This window comes from Lasioglossum baleicum, chromosome 15 (genome assembly GCF_051020765.1).
Source record: "Lasioglossum baleicum chromosome 15, iyLasBale1, whole genome shotgun sequence".
NCBI classification, from domain to species: Eukaryota; Metazoa; Arthropoda; class Insecta; order Hymenoptera; family Halictidae; genus Lasioglossum; species Lasioglossum baleicum.
Window position 1 is genome coordinate 3,758,207 of NC_134943.1, and position 17,691 is coordinate 3,775,897.

Genomic DNA, 17,691 nt, shown 5'->3' on the forward strand with positions numbered 1-17,691 from the left:
CGTGTACGTTAAATATTGTGTATTACAAAAATTTGTTCATCGGAACGGGAAGCAATATGGAGGCACGGAAGGGTATTTGCAAGAAGGAAGGAAATGAAAGTGAGGGGTGAAATATGACGTAATATATGCAATGGAAAAAAGGGGGTGGAAAGGGGTGTTCGCCGAAAGCGGAAATCCACCGGTTCGAACCTGGCAATATTAATATCACGGAAGCAAGCCAGGCGTAACATTTGCATGTTTGTTCGGAGTTATGGGTCTTGTGAAATATTTCGGAAAGTTGCTCTACATCGGGCCAGAACGGTTGCGGTTCGTTAAAACAGCCCACGAGCTTAATATCGATTGCGAGCCTCGACAAAGGATCTGCCACTGTTTGCACCCAGTTTGCCCCCGATGAAAAGTTACACGAAAGTGTGCGAGGAAATCAACCCCTCGGTACACAATATAAACAGGCATCGAATTTTTGCGATACTTTGTCGCGCTACGAAACACGTGACACGCAATGATGATCAAAGGAACTCGCGCACCGAAAAAAGAAGAAAAAAAAAGATCAGAGCAACGAGAGTCATACGCACGCTGGGAAAACCAGTTAATTTGCTGTAATCGCGTGCATCGCGGAGAATAATTAAAGCGACTCGAAGACAAACGAATATTTACGGAAAACACAAAAGCTGTCTCTCGGTTAAGCGTTATTATGCGGATAGGAACGTTGCCTCTTCTTGATAGCAATTACTATCGTTTCAACCTGCTCAAGTGAATTTTTATACCGTGCTTGTCGAGAATGTTTGTATTTTTTTAGAATTTTATTTTCACTATTATATTTTCACTTCACGCTTTATGTATTGACTTTATACACAATATTTCGTACATGTATTATATTCACTTCAGAGTAAGATTTTCAAAAATGGACTTTCTAAGAAATACGTAGAGATCGTCGATACTTTCCTAGTCGAATGTTGACAAGATTAACATTTTATCAAATGTCAACACACCTTTTATATTTATTGTTTAATTCGTTAAGACACGCATCAATTGTGTTTTATCCATAATTTAATATACAGTAAATCCTCTATAAACGCAAGAAAGATGTCTTCTCCACTGTAGTAATCTGATCTCGGCTCGGGAATATCGGTGTGACACTAATGCGACGCGGAAAGTCGCAGTCGTCGGCACAGTTCAAAGGCTCGTGCGTCCTCACAATGTAATACCAGTATAAAATCTATTTTATTATTGCTTAGTTTTTCATGAAACTTTCACCAGTATATTTGTGGCATTTTTCTGATTAAAATAAGACCAAACACGATATAATTTCAACGGTATTTAGTGGTTTAATTGACGATGAACGTTTCGGGCGCAAGGATGGACAACGTATGGGAAAGAAAGAGACGCGGAGAGTCGCAGTCGTTTCAGCCGCACACGGTCTACTCACTCTTTAGACATGCTGTCCTTCTCTACGTACAGCTCGGCCTTTGAAGCTCAAAAAAAATAGTGTCACGTCTACGATAAATGCAAATGAATCTCCCCGAGGCTTTTGCGTTTATAGAGGATTTACTGTATTACCGCTGCTCCTCAAGTACCATAAAAAATTAAGCCCCTTTACGTCGTGCAAATCCTAATGAAGTTCAATTCAAGTATTATGAAAAAAATTAATTTTTAATAAAGTGAAATAATAAAGTGTTTGAAAGAATACATCAAAGCACAGCATAGTTATAGAAAATTCACCCGGAGATTGCACGATGATTAAATATACAACTTCGTGCATAACAAATTCGTCTTCACAGCTTTTTTCAGTATCTCTAACCTTGTTTTTTCCGTTTGCACCTTCCGCTTCAGAACAACAGTGTCTTGCGCAATAAAGTCAAAATATTATTATGGCTCTTATAATTACTTTTGCGGGGGGGGGGTGGAGCAGTTTACAGGGAAAGCGGGAAAGTTCTGTGATCCCGGGGTAGTTCTCTATTACTTCGAATAATGCCGGTCTCCGGCGACGACGTTATCGGGAAGCCGAAAAAACTTTTCCGAACTGTTCGCAAATATTACCCGGGGTAAAAGTTTATCAGCGATTCGCATCCCTCCAATTTCTTTCTCGATTTAACGCGCGCGCGTCATATAATAGGCTGTCATGGACTGGCTTCGGTCAGATAGGGGCTGTGTATATACATATACCAGTACAATGTTCCCCTGCACGTGTTCGATAACTTCTCGTAGGCTTCGTTCCGCGAAATGGGTCACCGATTGAAAATTGCCGGGTACTCGTATCGGTCGGCGTTACCTGTCAACGTGCTACAACGATCACTTCGTATCGAGAGAGCTACGGAGGTGAGCCGTAAAATTAGGCCCCCCGGTATACCTGCGAAACTGCGATACGATGCCCACACCCCCTACTCTTGTCAACCGCTCGCACCCACTATCGCCAATTTATTATCGCCCACTGATACTATCGGAATTAGTCAATTTCGACTGACGGATATTGATTTCCGCATCAATCGATCCACCATGGCACAATATTGCGAAACTCTGTTTAGTCAACAGTGAATACCTCGTGAATCGAAGACTGATTTTTCTGGGAGATCGAGAAATTGTTCAAAAAGTCTGTACAGGAGTGTAGACCTTATTTTTCAACTTTGGGATTGTGACACTGGCTAAAAAAATAATGCAAAATTTTTAGATCGATCGAACAACGGGAAAAAGTGCTGCATCGAACTTGAAAATTGTTTATTTTTGAAATTTGGTTTTATATATTACCTACAGACAGAGTAGGGCAATAATCAGCTAATATTTAGAAATGACTAATAGTCTTTTCGACTGTTAGTCATAACACAATAGTCATTAGTCAAAACTTTTTGATTAGTTAGTGATAACTAAATGGCGAATAGTTAGTCACAGCTTATGTCTCATTGCTTATGAGTGAATTAGTAGTTGATGATCAGTCAGTAATCTTTAGTCATCAGTCACTATTGTGCGATTAACATACATTAATATTATTAATTAGTTACCACTAACTAATCAAAAAGTTTTGGCTAATGACTATTTTGCTATGGCTAACATTCAAAAAGACTATTATTAATTTTTAAATATTAGTTGACTATTGCCGTACTCTGCCTACAGTACATCGTAAATATACATACATATCGTTAAATTTCGACTTGCATGTTCAAAAAGCTTTATTTCCTTTTCGCGATGTGCAGAATCGTAGAAAAGGGTGAGGTAGATTCAAACCCGCAATCACGAGATTTACGGATTGACCAGCTGTGCCTTAGCCATTATGGTCTGCAACGCCCTACTAAGTTTCCTAGTTTCCTAAAGGTTTCTAAGCCCGTCGGGCTCGCGATTTGCTTTTCGCATGAATCATCCCTTTTTCGATTGTACCACAAATAAGATAGCGCTCCGAAGAATCTGTGGAGAATTGGATATCTGACAAGTTCATTCTCCCCAGAGAAAGGGAAAATAAGTTCTAAACTTCAGATCTGTTTTTTGACGAGTTGCAAAATGTGTGAATTGGAAGTTTAACATTCAAGACTACAATTCTGGAAAAATCAGGTTGATGCACTGATAGAATAGTATTTCTGTGCTTTAACCAGAATTCTCTTCTTTTGTGTATTAAATTATTAAGTCTAGGAAACAATAGTGCGTAGACTCGCAGTAAACATGAAATTCATTCATCAAAAAATTGAACATTTAGAAAATCGTCATCATAGTGAAATAGTTAATGGAGAAATCTTAAGCAGTTGAACACCAAAAAGATTAGTAAAATGAAGTGACAGGACATTCAAGTCGTTCCAACCTGTTTGGACATGCAAAGTCAGCAGCGTCTCAGTTTTGGATACCGCAAGCAGCACCACACCCTGTAATTAGTAATGTGACACATCACCTCGTCCTTCTTTCCTTGGCAAACTTTCAGTTACATGGCGAATAAACGTTCGGTGGTGTGTGACCGGGGTACAGTGACAAGACAGTCGGGGTTGGGGTGGACACGTTACGTGGAGGTCTTCACACGAAGCAGCACGAAGGACTTTGATAGAGTGTGAGAAAGTTTCCGCTTCTCTTACAGAGCTGGATGGTCGAAGCCTATTGGGATTCTTTCTCTCAGATTCAATACGCAATTTCGGATACAACTGTGTTAAAATTAACAAAAAAAAAAAACAACAATTTTTTTTAACAACTCTGCAGACATTTGATTGGGCAAGAAATATTGTCTATAGCTTCATTTATGAACGAGTTTTACGAGTCTGAGATAAGCCATTCGCATGTCTTTCGGTCGTCACGCGACTTGAAAAACGTCTGATCTTTTTAGAGAACATTGATGCGAGATTTCTCGCGTAAAAGGCAACTGAAGTGGATGAAACAAGCATCCGAAGAGAGTGCTATGAAGCCACCAGCCATTTATAAATGGTTGAAAGGTTTCAAGAAGGAAGAGAAAGGAAACCGATGGATTCTATATCACGATACCGCACTGGATCATACGTCAATTCTTGTGTCGTTTCTCGTGCACGTTTTAACGTGATCGTTCTTGATCATCGTCCATATTCCCCTGGCCTAGTGTGAGTTTTTATTTTCATAGATAAAATGTGAGGAGGACATATGTATGACGTTGGAACAATTAAATGGGAACAGAGGTCTGAACGATGGAAACGCTGTTGAAACAAGCGTATACGTTCAGGACTATTTTGAAGGCAGTGCCATCGAGTTTGAGGGAAACTGAGACACTGAAATTCGTTGATGTGATTCTACGAACTTTTTGAATAGGACAGTATACGGTGCTGATTTCTCCAAGTCGACAAATCAGAGCTAGCGCAGAACTTCTTCGCCAGATGCACCTATATGATAAGAAGCGGAGAGCTAACTTCTTATCGCAACCGATCGTCGGCGTGGGTGGTTACTTCATCAAAAGCGGGCAGTGATTTAATGCTTCGTCCACCGGATGCCTGTTAATGGCCTTCTTAATGCCCGTGGTACGACGAAAAATACCGCCATTATTTTCTTCTAACCCTTTAAATGAGCTTGAAGGGACGAATCTTAATCTTAGTCGAAATAGAACTATGTTTTACCTGAATTTCTGTTCCACATGCAGCTTTCATGATTTCATGAATAAATTTTTTCATATATTTCAGTTAGGAGCGAGTTGCTTTGAATTTTTTATTGAACGTATATTTTGTAAGTTTGCTGTGATTTTTATATGCTTGGACATAATCCCCTTATATTTTAAGTGTTTTGAAAACATGCGTTGGTCACGTATTATACATTTAAAAAATTGCAAGAGGATGGTAATATTGATTATTCATAATTTCAATAAATTCGAAATAATGGTGTGATATACTTAAATTCTTCTAATGTTTTGTTGTTTTACATTTGATCTACCAATTTTTGTCATAAATGCATAAAACCCACAATTCAATGATCAGATTTGATCATAATTAATTACTAGAGAATACACTTTTGCTGTAAAAGAAACTAGATTGATTAAGTTTATGTTACTTTCGTTGCTGGGAATGGGAGGAACGTTCCAAAGAAAACTCATCGACTCGGTTTAATGTACCGCTCGTGTACACGTACACACATACATACATATATAAATCCTGTCTCACAGAATCGGTGAGGTGTACGACGCAATTAAGAGTGAAATATACACACGCCAAGCAGAATAATAGGAGCTTCGCTTATCTACCTGTACTCGGTCCGAACATTGTTTCAAGATTATTCCGCTGTCGTTATTTTCTCAACTCGTGGTCGATGAAGTTTCCCTCGCTTTAATACACGTCATTATATGTTAACAAAGGTTCCCAGATAATATGCTTCGTAAAGGTTTCGTGGCGTGTAAATTAAATCCATAGTGCTAAAAGTTTCAATTATTCGGCCGCACACAACTTTACGAAATTGCGTTAACTTTGCACGTTACCTAGACCAAGGATGTGATTACGTTGTTTAATATGATCTCTAACGGAACAGTAACTACATACATACGTTAAAATATTCATGGAATAATTTCTGCGAGAATGTAAAAATTTCTTTGCTTTGCAGGAAAAATCGTTCAATACTTCATTAATTCTTTTATCGTGGAAATCTCTTGGAAGAACTGTACTGTAATTAATTATAACAATGATATCTAGCACTTGTGACTCCTTTGACTAATTTCATTTTATTTATACATATTTTTTTTACAAACAGTATCAATCCAAAAATTTTATTAATAACGCTTTTCTATTTTTTCCGTAATTTATTTACTTCTACACATATTACGTGTATTGAAAATGTACCGATCCTAAAAAATTAACGTGAAGCCTTTACACGGTTTCTTGTACACTTTCACAAATCAATTATGTAAATAGAATTCGTCTTATTACGTTGCTTGGGATATAATGGAATAGTCTTGTCCATCATAATTGTCCATTCAAAATAAAGATTTACAAATTACTTACCTACTCATTATACTGGATTTTTTGCATTCTATCCATTTTTAAGGGATGAATTAAGTTGAGAAGACGAGAGACTTGTACGGGTTAACGTCCTGCCCATTAACTGGCTAATGAATAAGTTAAAGTAATCCGTTTACTTCTTAAGAAAGTAAGCCATTGTGCGAGAAGTCTCGGGAAAAGCTGGCGAGGCTATGAAATAATTATCCGTAGCCTCGCGCGCGCGCGTGTGTTCGTGTGTACGTTTGATTTTGCTGTCAACATTGGAAGGACTGGCTTTCGAAGATCTCAAGAATGCCAGGAATTAAGGCGATCGGGCGCCGGTTCGGAAATAGGGGAAAAGAGGAAATTAAATGACACTCCGACCGAGTCTCGTTTACTAGGTACGGATCGCGTGAAAGAGAGACACGGGAAAAGCGAACTAAGAAAAACAGAACTTACCTCGCTGTGATGTCCCCGAAGGTTGTAATTTGCCCTCAGCGGAAGTTCCGTGGCCCTAGTTCGACAGTGGGACCTGGTAAAAGTCACTCCCACGAGGCCACGAGCGTTACCAGTGGCTAACCATCCCTCCTGATAGTAATTTGTACGGTCTAGTTTCCATTCTTCGACCTGTTAAATAAGAGAGAAACGATGGTTATTCCGTTGCCGGTGTTTATTGAAAATCTAATGATTTTCGGCGGCGTTCGTTCTTCGATAAGATTCACAAGATATTCTGGTTCTGAATTTTCAAAAAACCAAGATTTTAAAGAATATACTTGAGTATGTGTAAGAAGATATGCAAGAAAATAATTGGAAACGATATAGTTTTATAAAAATTTAATTCCTACACTTTGAAAGATTCAGATTACTACAATTGGAATATAAAATGAATGCTGCAAGGTTCAAAATTTTGCAAAATTAATCGTATACCAATTATTTTATCAAACATTGTATGATTTACCAGATAAAATAAGCATACGAACTGGGTACGTTTCGAGCGAGGAGTACCGAAAATGGTGATTGAAGAGGTTTCATTTAAATAAAATGTGTTGCAAGCAAATACTTGTACATAGTAAAACTTTTTCGTCTATGCCTGAAAGTCGTAACACGTTCTGAAAGGAGGCTACCTAATTTTAAATGCAACGTATACACTCAACTGAGTTTTGATGATACGACTGTCCCTGAAGTTAGAGCTTCCAACAGTAATCTACATCCACTCGCTTTCACAACTATTTCAAACCGAATGCGAGGACCATAAAACGATCGCGTATCATAAAAGTCGCCGCCTTCCGAGAGAATTGAGGGATGTTTTCGTAATGGTGAAAATGCATTTTGAATGTATAGTGGTGTTTAAATGCATAAGCCTGTTTCTCTCGGTTATGTCTCGCAGCCATGCCTCTTTTGAGGCGGAATAAGCGGAGTATTCAAAACGTGGGGCATATATTATTTTAACCTTCAGAATTTAGTGAATTTCACAGAATATATTTACTCCGGCCATGAATGCATAAACCACCCTTTAATCAGAATTTGAAAGTCAAATCGTACGCTAGAAATGTACCCACCATTCTTTTCACGCGCCAGGAAATCGAGAGGTCCGTTTTGTTTAATTAAAATTTTTGCTGGCAGTTGCAAATTAACTAATGGAACTGAACCACGGCGAGGTTCATGCGGATTATTGTTATACGACTATCCCATCGCGAACGTATGACGACTCGAAATTCCAGTTGTATGTGGACAGTTTTATCACTCAATTTCAAGTTCAATGACTTTTCACGAGTTCAAAGTTGCAGGAACTCCATTCTCTCATTTAATATACAGTGACTCCCATTGATATTCGGACGCTCTAAGAAACCGTTAACTTTTTTAAATGTTGGACTATACAATTCAAAGTTTTTTGGGAAGCTACGGCTATTAGTTTACTGCAGGATGTGAAAAGAAATTTTTTCGAAAATTGCAATTGGTCGGAATTGTAGAGAAAATACTAAACGTTGCATTTTACAACTTTTTTATGTGGGCCTATATTGAAAATTTAAAAAGTACGTTTTGTAGATCTGTCCCATTAAACATATCCTGATAATTTCGCTAAAATCGGTCGACGTTGTAATGAGCTACAAACGTTTAAATATGGTAAAAATTGCAGATTTTCACGATTTTCGGCCTATAATGGCAATAAATCTAAGAATTCTTACATCTTTCAATGTCTGTCGTTTTTTCTGCATCAACCGATGTCAATAAAAATTTCACAATGCATATAATTGACACGGGTCTACAAAACGTATTTTTCTATTATTGTCGCTGCAATTCCGACCAATTGAAATTTTTGGAAAAATTTCTTTTCACATCCTGTAGTAAACTAATTGTTGTAGCTTCTCAAAAAAGTTCAAATCGTATAGTGCAATATTAAAAAAGGTATCGGTATTCTGGAAGCGTCCGAATATTAGTGGTAGTCACTGTAACTCATTGTACAAGAACGTCTAAACACCATTAAAAAAAGTATTTGTTTGCTTATTTATTATTATTTAAAAAATTTATTTGCTTATTTAGTATACCACGGAGCTTTTTGTTAAAAGTAAAGAGTAACAAATGTAAAACTATAGGCTCAGAATTCACCAAATTTTACTATTATATATTTACTATATTATTATTATATATATAAAAAATCATTTGAGTATGTTAAAATTTGCTACGCTTACGTACGTTATGTACTAACAACGCGATATAGAAACAGTGTACATTGAAATTGAAAATAAATAATTGGCGAACGACAGAATCGCGATAAATGGTGCGCAGACGAACGGTTAAACGGAATTGAAAAACCGAAGTGTGTGCATGAGTAAACGTTTCCAATCGTTTGTAAACGACAAAAATATTCGTGTAATCCGTTTTGTCATCGGATTTACAGACACGTAAACGTTCAATCGTAAAAGCGTTTACGAATCGGCGCACACCTACATAGATATGTACATGGCGGAGCACATAAATATCTCCGGCATTTATGGCTGTTATAAAGCGACCCTTTAGCATGTATTTCACTAATCAAGAAAATAAATCAACTGATTAAATGGCACTGTAGCCATTTTGTCATTTTGTCAAAGATTTAGATATCACTATAATGTTTCTCGATATATTTATAAAAAGAGACTAAAAAATGTAGAAAAAGAACGTAGCACGTCAGTTAAGAAATACAATTAACCTTGAGGTCCGTTAAAAAATCAGTAACATTAATTAAGTTAAAAAAAATTGTTTTGTTTCCTTGGGAAAAAGACTACATCATAATTGGCGTTACAATGAGCACTCTCGTTAACAAAAGGAACATCATGAAAGCGAAAGATTAAAAAAAGACATGGAGCGTAGTCCAATTATAAGGCACTTTGATCAATACACAAAGCGATTTTTTGTTGGTGAGAACAAAGGGAATGATCCCTCTGAAAATAAAGCACCGTAGCCTTCTTTTACTATATGTATATTTTGATAGTGCATTACGCACCATACCGTAGAGAGACTGTTAGTACATATAAATAGCAGTGATTAAAACTACTGGATAGCCAATCTGCATTAATACCTTCTGTATTTAAATAAGATTGAACTTCAGGATTCATCGTAGCTCTTAGTTTCATGAATACAGAATATTTTAAAACATCTATTCATTGTATCTGGGTCGGACTTATTAATTGAAATAATATTTTTGTACGTGTTTCCTAGGTTTTTATAAGCAACTATAAATAATAATTTCAATATCAAAACTTATATATACGTCATGAGATACTTATTTCAAATTATTGCAAAAAAGCATAAATCAATATAAATGGGCTTTCATTTAAAAACTTAAAGTCACACAAGTGGCTCAATCATTGGACCACCTAGTGAATCAAATGAATGTTCCAAATATTATTTCACTGATTATATCAGTGTAACGACAGTTCAGCAAGCGATCTACAGAAATATAATTTTAGATTTCGAATACTATATCACCCAGCATTACATACTATTGAAACGCTCATTGTGAGAGCGCAGCTAGGGCAGTCGATAGGGAAACTAATTTCGCTCAGCGAGAAGTCGTAATCGGCGCGGCGCGGCACGGCGTGGTGTGGCACTCCGCGTCCGGATCATAAAATTTTCCGTGCAATTTGCATTACGATCCATTCAATATCCGATAATACAGTCCGTCTCCTCTCGCGGCTGCAGCTTACCTAAATAGAAACGAGGGTAATAATTTCCACGATCGATCAGCGAGGCGGAACGGCCGCGATAACAGATTCTCTGAACCTTATGAATTCGTATCTCGGTCGGATTCGACTTTTCCAGAATTAGATGGATCGTTCTCGCGTGCGCCGGCTGGGAGCACCGTCACTAAACACAACGACGTCGACGACGATGACGACGACCACGACGATGGCTGGTATTACTATTCGCCGGCACGTAACTCTTCCACTTAAGCGCGGTCGCGTCAGGTGGCGGGGGCTTCAATGTTAGAAGGGTTTCACCCCTTAGACCTGTCATACATATGTAGGCGTAATTACTCCAGCCGGCGCGAACCCTTAGAAAAATAAGCGGCTGGGGATACGGGGTAAATTTTCGACTGGCCGCTCGACACCGGCAACCATTCGCAACCATTCGCTCGGAACCTTCTCCTCTTCCATTCCCCCACAATGAGTAGAAGAGGACCGACGTCCTTACAGCTGGGGAGCAAGGCGAAGTAGAAAAACCAGGAGTACAGTAGTGCTCACTTAAATTTGCAAACTTTGGCAGCCGGAAGTCAGCTTCTTGAGTTACAGCGTTTCACTTCCAGAAATTTACTGGAGCGTTGCTCGAAAATGTAAGAGAATAAATTTAGTGAGCGAAATCGAGATTGAATTTTACACTCCTAATGCTTCGACTAGTAATAATAATACATACATACTTTATTTCAGCCTCACGATTAAGAAATTGGACTTGGTTTACATAAACCTAATCAGTACAATTCTATCTTAACATTTCATTCTTTCATTCGCTCATTCATCACTCTCTTTCTCATAATTTGTGTGTGTTTCCGCTCTCTACTATCTAAGTATACTAAGTATCTACGTAATTACTTATTGCACCTCTTTAGTCTTTGGCTTCAACTAGTATAACTTCGTACAAAATCAATATTTTTTGCATATAGAAACTATATTCACATTGTTTGAGCATTGCCAGAAGCACCACAAAAATGTAACTAGTTTTGTTTAAGAAAATTCTCAGTTTGTCTTACCTTCCTGAACTTGGTACCAGTGGGCTGTTGAGATTTTTCTGATTAAAATGAGTCCAAACGTGGCATAGATCGGTCTACTTTCATAGACTTTGTACGTAGCAATCACATGTATGTCCTTGATGTCTTTACATCAGGTCTATGAAACTAGACCGATTTACATCGTGTTTGAACTCATTTTCAGAAATATGTCAGCAAGACACTGGCACTACGTTATTGTAATTCTGATTTATAATAAATTATTAATTTCTAGGAGCCCTCTCAGCAAAATAAACGGCTCACGATATGGAGATTTTCGACTGATACCGACAACCATTCGCAACCATACGCTCAGCTGTAGTCGCGCGGATTCTTCTGTATTTCCACTCCCCCTAAATGAATAGGAAAGGTCCGACAGCCTTTCAACGGCGTTCAATCGTGAAAGGGGAAACCGTCGAGGTTTTCGAATTAACTCGAAGCCTCGTCTCCTTTCATTTCGCAACTAACGCGAACCTAACGTTACACTCTTTAATTAGTTACCCTACTGCGAGATCAGATCTCCCGAACGCTATGCTGTTTGTCTTCGCCCGCCCTCGGCGACGGCTGGGTCAGTATGATCTTTATTATCTTATAAATCATTATTACACCACTGATCTTTATCGTATCTAAAATAAAAAATTTTCTTCGTCGTTTGCAACAGGAACCAGATAAAAATAACTGAAATTTTAATTATTGCATAAAAAATGTATTGCAGTGCTTCGATCAGCCGCCATTCCAATTAAGAAGGAGTAGATTGGCACGATTTTGCAATATTTCGGATTTTACTTCACATTGCATTTTTGCTAAGTGACTTGCATACATTCATACGTTTATTTTGGTTTAGGCCAGTTAATGGACAGCACTCTAAATGCGTTTCAAACGGAGGCTAAATGTGTGTGTGACGAAGTGGTAGTGGGGCAGTAGGTCAGAGTAGGGTCGTAGACCAAGAAATTACCCCGCTGTTAGGTTGTTACCCTCCTGCTGACGTCATTGGTACGAAAAATATAGTTAACTAACACACTTCTTGTTCATTTTACCAGAAACTGTGCACGAAGCTTGTATTACGCAGATAAGATATCCTTCTGGCAGCATACACAATTATAATCGCTTGTCGAAACATTTAACATTTTAGATCAATTTTTATCTTGATCCGAAATAAATTCAATGGCTCCGCCCTAAGAAATATTCTTCCTACAAAATAATTATTTTCCAAAGTATATGACGACTGTTTCGTATTGATTGAGTATATTCAGCTCCTTGAAGATCTTGATGCAAAGGTCAAAAACTGAGCAAGTCCACTTTTCAGAAAATTATACTTCTACATATCTTTATATAATTGTTACCTTCATTCTAAACAATAATGAAATACAATCAATCGATAGAGTATTTAGGTTTTGGTTTTTAAATTTCATGAATATATAAACGACGGTTCCATTGTGGTTCAATATTATTTATCGGTTTAGACTCGAGGGTTTCATCCTCCTTTGTAAATCACTCAATCGTCAATGAAACGTTTTGAAGAGTAATTATTGAACTACTGAGAATAATAGGTCAAAAATATATCACGATTGTGAATCGAAACAGTTGTTTGCACAATAAAGTGGTGCGGAATATTTCATGAACGTTACAGCGTTCCTTTGAGTTTCAACCTCAACGGCTGGCAACCTTCCCACTGATTGACGGAACGCTTCATCCCCAATTTATTACCTGCTTCACAATGTATCTTATTCGAGAACAATAAGTTGACTCGGCAATTAACTTTACGCTCTCGACGCGCCGCTGAGATCGCGTGACACGAACAAAGAACTTTTTTACCTAGTCCGTATTATCCGATGAAAAGCTGTAGGTATACAATAAAGCACTGTTTCAACAAAATTAAATGCATCGCTTTACAGAGAACCTCGCATCACGTTAACAGCATTTATGTACTGATATTCTTTTAAACATAATTAGATGATTACAGAAAGTATTCGAACGCATTTCGACATTCGCAAATTTTCCATGTTTAAACTGTTGCAATTTTGTAAAAAATGTTTGCACTCATTTTAAAGCAAATAATATTTTTTTTTATAACACACATTCGTATTTTTTGAAAGATAAAATGCAATGAAATAATCACTATCATGTTCTGTAGATATAATGAAGAAAAATATACACATGTACACTATTAGTTGTGATTGTGCTTTAGTATTTTACCTTCTAAAAATATGAGAAAAAATCGCATTACTTATAGGATGACCCAATAAATTCTTATTCAAATGTTAGTCTGGAGACTTGTTCTCGTATCTGCATTGATGTCAAACTAAATTGGAAGTGACAAGAATAATTGCATTTACAGATATAAAATAGAGCACACTAATAGCGTTCTATGCATTAGAGTAAAAGTGGACGATTCCTTCCATTAGGCCGAAAGGAAATTGTATTTGCACTCGGGTACTTTTCTTTCTGAAGTCGTGTGCCTGCACGGCAAATCATCAGAAATTGGTTTACGATGAAGTGGGAACCGTATCGGATATTTGATATCCTTTTAATGGCTGGCCTGAATTAAAGTCGTGCGAATGGTGCAGTGGGTTTCGGTATATCCGGTTTCAAAAACTGTTGTACACGAGGATACGACGCTATCGCGGGTTTTACTGTGACGTGGGCACGATAAAGAAACTTTATTATTCGTAACACATCCTGGAACACCGAATCCATCTGTTGAATAGGCGTTATCATTTTATTAAAATCACCTGGCGATCCGATTTAATCTTCATCTACGAGACTACAATCGATATTTCGTCGCTTCATTTCATGGCTCGATGTTGCAGTATTTCTGAATTGTCTGCGTCACACTTTCGCTAACAGGAACTGTGAAACACTCGTCACTATACTGAGGATTTCGTACATTTGTGATGGAAATGAGTATGTGCAATCTGAAAGAGGTAAATACAATAAGTGTAGATTGATTTGTGTGTGTATTTTAATAATTAAATTCAAAAATATATTAAACCTGCAAATTAATAGTTTCTTCTATCATCTAGTAAAATTTAAATGTAATGACAAGTATCTTTAATTAAGGTAATGATGTTGGATATTTACATTATTTACTGACGTCATAAAAATTCAATAAAAAGTGCATTTGATCTTTCAAATTAATCCATTGTTTGCATAGAAATTGCATAACATATTCAAATTTGTTTTGTAGACATTTTGCATAAAAATTTACAGTCTATTGATGATTGTGTTTCCTGTTTGTGTCTGTCCTTATTAGAAGAGTTAAATTCTCACTACAACAAGCACGAGGACTTCTTCATGCCGCAAGTGCCTTGAACAATACAGGGACTCACGATGGTTTAGCCTGAGAAACAATAGGCTCGTTCCTCTCGATGGATCCTCGAAACAAGTCGAATTGCCAAACCTTTCTTAGTCTTGAGAACAATTTCGAGACATTTACATTCATTTTTTAGTAATCGATTCAGACCGAGTTTGAAAGGGGATCGTGGATCCCGTTTTCCCGCGTCGCCAGTGATATAGGATCGAACTTCTCATTCAAATTATTTCCGGATCTCCCGCGGAACTTTCTTCAGCGTTAACTTGCCTATTTCCACTTGCCTTTCGTATCTTTTTAAGTCGGTGAGAACTCGGTGACAGTCGCGAGTTCGGAACTTTAATTATTCAACAGTTAGAAGAGGCGGCTCTACGAATATAAATTGAATTTATTATGTTTTTCCTTAGGACAAAAGACTTACAATTCATAACATTTATCCCTTCCATCCTGTGTTTAAAAATACTGAAAAGTATACAAACATAAATATTTCGTTTGCATGTTTTTCGAGGTACTGAATTGTTAAGATTTGTGTTGTCCACTAACAGGAGTTCAGCTTCAAAAAAACACGCAGATAGTGAAGTCCAATGATTAAAAAAGAGGAAAAACAAGACAGAATTTCACGCGGACACTACTCACGATCAAAATGGTTCACTGTTTCACTATCATATAACGCACTGAGGCTTACATAACTTCACCGTTTGTTTTTTCCTGACATTTGTGGAGCACACACTATACTACGTTACGAGGAAAATAGAAAAACTGAAAATTATTGGAGATAGTAGATATACACTAATGAAAACTGTTTGCCGCCAAAGGATAAACTGTAATCCACTAGAGCACTTAATAGCTTGTTATCGCATTAAATAATGCTCACGGTATAATTATACGTACTTTAAGTATCGCAATTTTTTACTATCTGCTGAAAACTCGCTGCTTGTTTACTACATTCAAGCAATTTTGTCTGGATATTAAAAAGAGTTGCTTTTTCATTTGTTTGGAATTCTAGCATAATCTGCTTTACATTTCAGAGAACCTCCTTCATAATGCAATTTTAACTTCCGTTTTCCCCCTCTCCACCTGGTCGTTGTTCCGCTAAATAAATTATAAAATGGGCTTGCAAAAAGCAGAATAAGACAATTTCACAAGTTTGTGTGTATTCAAAATCATAAGAAGATCGATTATGCTGAGCCGAACCAGCCTTCAGGTTCTACACCCACACCTACGTAGGGTTAATTCGATCTCCAAAGTTTGATGCGCAACAGAGAGCACAATCGATCAGCATTTATTACGCTCCCAACGTTCCTTGATCGACGAATTCTGCTCGTTCGATGACTAGTTCAGTTTCCGGAACTAATTGTTGATTAACGACTCGGTAAAATCGTTTTCCGTGCCAGTGGCGGCGATGAAAAGGTATCGCGCTAATTTAGCTCTATTACTGAAGTAGTAATCAGATTGCAGTCGAATGATAGAATCGATTCGCACAAATTGACACGGACTTTCGATCGACCGTCTCTGGCTGTGACCCTGTTGTAATTATTTCTTCCTGAAGATCTGTATAACACGATGTTCAATCAACCTTTCTGATGGAGTCAAACGGAACATGGCGATGGAACTTTAACATCAAACGTGCCAACTATTAATCATTCGATTCCATTGACTCGTGTGTCTGAATGGCTACAAAGTATCTGAATGGCTACATAATTGGTGAATATATAAATTGATATTAATTTACTATTCAGTAATGAAATAAATACAAAACTGAGAACACTGTGGTATTTCGAAAATTATAGTGAACCAGAAATAGTACTAAAATTGTTTGAGAAGCGTACAGCAAGTCCCCTAGATCTACTAGAAGTTTCTTCAACAAATTGTTATAATTTGTCAGTATTAGTAGTTGAGAAACCTTTTTATACCACGCTTATATTAGCTTGCGGAGTTGTCATTGTTGTTGTGTATGAGTCAAATCTTGTAATCGAATTTTAAACCACTTCCCGATGAGCTAGAGACTTGAAACTTTAAACATAGCTCTCAGAACTGGATGACAATGCAATATCAAAAAACAAATTTAAAAAAAACTGTGCGTTCAGGAGAAAAAAATTTTAATGTTAACCGTCACACCTCGTCGCGACGCTCGGTAGTACGTCATCGCGTTCAGCGATCCCCACTCCGCGCGCCAGCGCTCCCTACTCTACTACGTGTTCCCACTCCCACTCATCCCCACTCCACTGATCCATTTCGCACCGAAGGAGCTCGTCAGTGTGGTATTCCGTTCATTTAGTTCCATTTCGGACAATTTCGGACTCCATCAAGAGACGTCGTCTCTCGGAGTCATCCCCTCATTCTATCTCGCGTATTTCCATATCTTGCGTTTCTATATCTTACTACTTCATACCAGTATTACTATATCTTGCGTTCCATTTAAAAAAGACTAAAAAGTAGAAAATAAAAAAATATATAGAAAAAACTTTTTAAAAATCACGCTTATATTAAAATGCACTGAAAAGGAGAAAACAATTTTTTTAGACATTAGTGACTATAAATAAAAGCGTGGAGCGCCCACGAAGATTACGTCAATATTGTTTAGCGCTCCACGTTTTTATTTATAGTCACTAATGTCTAAAAAAATGATTTTCTCCTTTTCAGTGCATTTTAATATAAGCGTGGTTTTTACAAAGTTTTTTTTATATGTTTTCTTTCCTTTAATTATGTTTCCAAAGATTCTTGAAGAAAATGAAAAATAGCATCTTCCC

General features: G+C 37.3%; 1 protein-coding gene across 3 annotated transcripts in view; it reads right to left on the bottom strand.

Annotated features, from left to right (window-relative positions):
- The window catches only part of Tusp (WD40 superfamily protein Tusp), a 59,365-nt gene that overhangs the window by 34,161 nt on the left and 7,513 nt on the right, over positions 1–17,691 (bottom strand). For all 3 annotated transcript variants that reach the window (XM_076439949.1, XM_076439947.1, XM_076439946.1), the window contains exon 2: positions 6,849–7,016. In XM_076439949.1, coding sequence (XP_076296064.1) covers positions 6,849–7,016 — 168 coding nt within the window. The remainder of the gene's footprint in view (positions 1–6,848; positions 7,017–17,691) is intronic.